The sequence below is a fragment of the Macrosteles quadrilineatus genome, unplaced genomic scaffold (assembly GCF_028750875.1).
Source record: "Macrosteles quadrilineatus isolate MER2022 unplaced genomic scaffold, UCM_ALF_1.0 Scaffold_2__2_contigs__length_208266976, whole genome shotgun sequence".
In the NCBI taxonomy this organism is placed as follows: Eukaryota; Metazoa; Arthropoda; class Insecta; order Hemiptera; family Cicadellidae; genus Macrosteles; species Macrosteles quadrilineatus.
In genome coordinates, this window is record NW_026542595.1 from 66,540,705 (window position 1) to 66,545,110 (window position 4,406).

A 4,406-nucleotide genomic window follows, 5' to 3' on the forward strand; every position below is an offset into this window, starting at 1 on the left:
GGAACCATATTTACAATTATTTACAAATGTACAAGTTAGTAAACTTTACTAACTACTTTATACAACAACGGGGACTTTTGATAAGGCAGGCCCCCTATCGTACTGCCGATGTTGTCAAGTCACAACGGGGAGTTTTGATTAAGCAGATCCCCTAGCCTACTGCTAATGTCAAATCAGGTTTAGAGAAGGAGATCGCCATACACGATGTTCTTTGCGTATGCGATTCCATCTCGGACACGTTCGGGGTGTACGAGAACTACAATATGGTCTGGATGTCTGACCCTACTGAGCAAGACGTATAGTTGCCCGTGCGTGAAGCAATCGGTCCGTAAATCAACACCGACTGAATCTATTGTCTGACCTTGGCTCTTGTGTCCGGTCATGCAATAGGCCAACATCAGTGGGAACTGACGTCGACGAACACGTAACGGCGAACCCTCGACAAACGCAAAAGTAAAGGTAATCCGGGGAATTCCGATAGGTTGCGTCGTCCGGGAAGTCTCACTGTAATCAGGCGGTTGGTGATGCCGATTACGATGACTTTAGTGCCGTTGACGAGTCCTTCAGCGATGTTGAGGTTCCTCATAATGAGGCAAACAGAACCGATCTTCAGCCGCAGAACATGGTCTGGTACGCCCTTGCCAGTAGCCGTGTTCAGGAGTTGAACGTCGACATCCAGGCCATCGTCGTTCTCTCTGTCGACTGTGTCGGCGCTCCTCAGCTCGTACAGATGACCGTCGAGGGAGTTCAAGATGTGGTCGTTGATCTCCTTGACGTTCACTATCAGAGTCGAGAGGATTGCGCGTCGCGAACACATATCAGAGTCGAGTAGGACGTTTGCGGGAAAGACGGAATCGACCAAATCAGTCAAAGACGTCACTTGTCTAATCCCGAGCAGCGGAATTGGACTTTGTTCGTTCCGTCCCTCCAAGAAAGTGGTCGAACTGACAGTTCCGTTGCCTACCCTAAGAAGGAATTCGGAATAGGCTGTGGAACTACTAGTCCGATGAGCTGTTGTCAGGGCAAAAATTTTGAAATGCTGCCACAGATGGGAAGCCCGAAGTGAGACACAAACAATGTCAGTTGGAGTACGAGCGTTTACAACGACAGGCGCGATCTGGCGAAAGTCGCCACAACAGAGGAATATTTTACCACCGAATAGCTCACTGGAACGCATGAGGTCTCGCAGGGATCTGTCAAGAACCTCGAAAACGAACCGATGTGCCATCGGGGCCTCATCAAAGACAATGAGCCTTGCGGCCCTGATGAGCTCTGCTCGCTGGGAGCCGTTGGTGATGTTCCAAAAGCCGGTGCCGTCACCGAAGTCGAGTGGCAACCGGAACATGCTGTGAGCTGTAGTTCCACCAGGCATGTTACCCGCGGCGATCCCAGAGCTAGCGAATGCCAGTGCAACCTGACGACAACCTCTCACGTATGCGAGAATGACACGAATCAGAGTGGTCTTCCCATAGCCTCCCGGACCGTCAAGAAAAATGATTTTCGACGACGTTCCGCTGGCAGGGGCATTGAGAACGGAGGTAACGTACTCAAATACGCGGTTTTGATCTACAGAGAGCTTTGGCACCCACTCCTCCACAAACACTCTCTGTTGATTTTCACCGTGTAAGAGCAGTTCTCTGCCCAACTCCGTCGTGTCATCGTGTACATCGGGGAGGCCATGATCTGCGACGCAAGAACCCTGCCGACGAAGACTCCGATCAATATCGATGAGACCTAGCTTGTAGGCCAGTTCAACATCGAGAGGATTACGCTCTATGTGGTCCTCGCAGATGGAATCACGGAAGGCATCCCACAGGAGAGCTGCAGGAGCCCCCATGTTGCAGAGGATCACAAAGAAAGAACGAAGTCTCGGGCCAGTCATGAAAGTGGCGGCCTCGCGCAGTGCGTAGTGGTACTCCTGTTCGTCTTGCACCAAGCCAAGATGCCGCGCGACCCCTTGAAAAGTGCGGCAGTTTGGTCCACCGCGGGACAGGAGGTCGGCATAACCACGGCAAGATACAGTCATAAGCAGGATACGCAGGTAATACTGTTCTGTCCTGCTCGGTGAGACCCAAAACAGTCGAGCCAAAGGCGAGTGACCCTTATAATCCCGTCACTGCCTGCGTTGTTAGCTGCCATTGCATCCACGGCTGCGAAGCCCCGTGGATGGAAGATTTAATGAAAATTTAACCCGAGGGTTAGGTTAGGTTAGGTCAGGTCAGGTTAGGTTATGTTAGGTTAGGTTAGGTTAGGTTAAGTTAGGTTAGGTTTGGACTAAAAAAGTCTTAATGCAGGAAGTAGCCGAGGATTATAGGGGTCACTCTGAAATTCGGAGGTAGCGGTACACGGAGGTGGCGGGACGCGGAGATAGCGGGAGGTAACCGTTGGAGCAAGTCCTATAGCTTGATCGGATGAAGGCTGATTTGTTGTTGCTGACTGATTTGATATACCCTGTATCCGACTAATTAAGTCTTAATGTATATCCACCAGTGCACCTCTGAATATTTTTAGACTCCCTGAAACATATCTCGATATCGGTGCCATAAATGTTCTTCACATTTTTAAAACTTCTGATTGAAAACAAACTCTGTGGACCGGTGGACCTTAACTGAATTGATAAAGCTTGTCATTATAGTCTTGTTTAAACTTTTTAATGTAAAATCATTAAAGTAGTATTAGCCTATTGTGACAGTAATTTAAATAGGCCCAATCAATTTAATGTATAAAAGTCTCATAAATCTTTTATTTTTAAAATACAAATATTCAAAAAATAACAAATATACTGAAGAAAACCTCATCCACACCCTTTCACTTATTATCATTAAATTAAATATAAAGTAAGGCACAAACTGTGACTGTCCCAGACTATACCAGATTAGTTTACAAATGTAAAAGTATGTATACAAATAAATGGCATACTGGCCAGTGTACTGTCCAACAAAGAAACTACAAACATTACATGGAGTGTAAAACTGGCAATACATTACTCATGAACACAACAGTCGTGGTTAATACGATAAAGGGACACTCGATGTCTGGTTCACCGCAGTGACAGAGGGTAACCTGCATTTTTACTTACCAAACTTCACAATTGATATTCGCAGTTGGATCCAATCATTTTCCTTTATCACAGGAGTTTTTTCCCTAGCCAATCTAATAGCAGTGTTTTTAGATTTGTCAGGATACCAACTCCGCTCTTTTGATATAATCCATCTATTCGGTACACAATCGTGTTCTTCAGCATCTAATTTAAATACGATACTCCATATATCCATCCTGAAAAATAAATAAACACACTATTCATGATATGCACCATTATGAACAATCTTTATTTTTAAATATATTTTTTAGACTTTTTTTAACATCTACAAAATTTACCTTGTAGCCATGAATTTAGAACTTGATAATATTTTATTCATTTCTTATTAGGAAGGTTTTTAAAAAATGTCCTTAACAGTTAAAATATGTAAAACTATTACACAAAACAATGAAGCTACTACTTTTGTACAACCTTTTATCCAAAAGTCCAAAAGTTATCCAAAAGTTCCCTTTAGAAAGGAATTACGACCTTAAATGGCAATTTATGATCAATGGATAGTTTTGCGCAAGGTTTCTCGCCATGTCGAACATTTTAAGTATATGGTTTATGGGGGTGAGACTTGTAGTTTTCTCAAAAGTTCAAGGGTACTTTTGGCTTTATATATAGATAAATTTTATAATTTTTGCTGCTATTAACAAATGGCCATAGCAACACTACCGTGAGGTGTTAAACTGTTAAATATATTTGTTTGTTATGACATTAACTACATTTGCCATAGTGGATGATTATTTTGATATTGGCGGGGAAACGTTATTGTACAATAGACATCGCCACGATCATGGGAAGGGAATCGGTGATGACATCGCTTCCATAACAGGAGATTGCCAGTATATCCAGAAAATAATAGCATTGTTGTTTGTCACTTGTATCAGTATAGTTTAGTTACCAAAGTGACAAAAGGTAGTAATGTTGCCGTGATGATAGAAAAGGGATTGGTAAGAGCGCTATGATTGTAATAATGTTACTGTGATTTCATTTGAGAGAGTGAAAATATTGCTGGGAAGCATAGATTATTCAATAATTTACACGTATAATAAAACATGTTACATTTTGTACCTACTTAATTACTTATATTTTATCTATTGCACTCTATACTTCCTTCAAAAGGTTGAAGATCATTCTTCCAATATAAGTTTTTGTACTTACGTCTCAAACAAGTCCATGTCGCAGCTTAGAGAAGTAGCAGCATGGCGGTTGATGAAGAGATGGCTAATGTCACCTATCCTCACACTTGATCCTAAAATCAGAACCACAAATTAAAATAGCCTACATAATTTGCTGGAATTCCTTTGTTTTAGGACAGTGT

The 4,406-nt window shown here is 42.9% G+C and overlaps 1 protein-coding gene across 1 annotated transcript; it reads right to left on the minus strand.

Annotated features, from left to right (window-relative positions):
- Positions 1 to 397: 397 nt before the first annotated feature.
- On the minus strand, positions 398 to 2,026 carry LOC128984357 (ATP-dependent DNA helicase PIF1-like). The gene has a single exon (XM_054403666.1). The coding sequence runs from the start codon at positions 2,024 to 2,026 to the stop codon at positions 398 to 400; it is 1,629 nt and encodes a 542-aa protein (XP_054259641.1).
- Positions 2,027 to 4,406: the final 2,380 nt, after the last annotated feature.

What these genes read in the sequence shown, in the direction of transcription:
- LOC128984357 (XM_054403666.1), bottom strand. Translation starts at nt 2,026, where the DNA reads ATGACTGTATCTTGCCGTGGTTATGCCGACCTCCTGTCCCGCGGTGGA.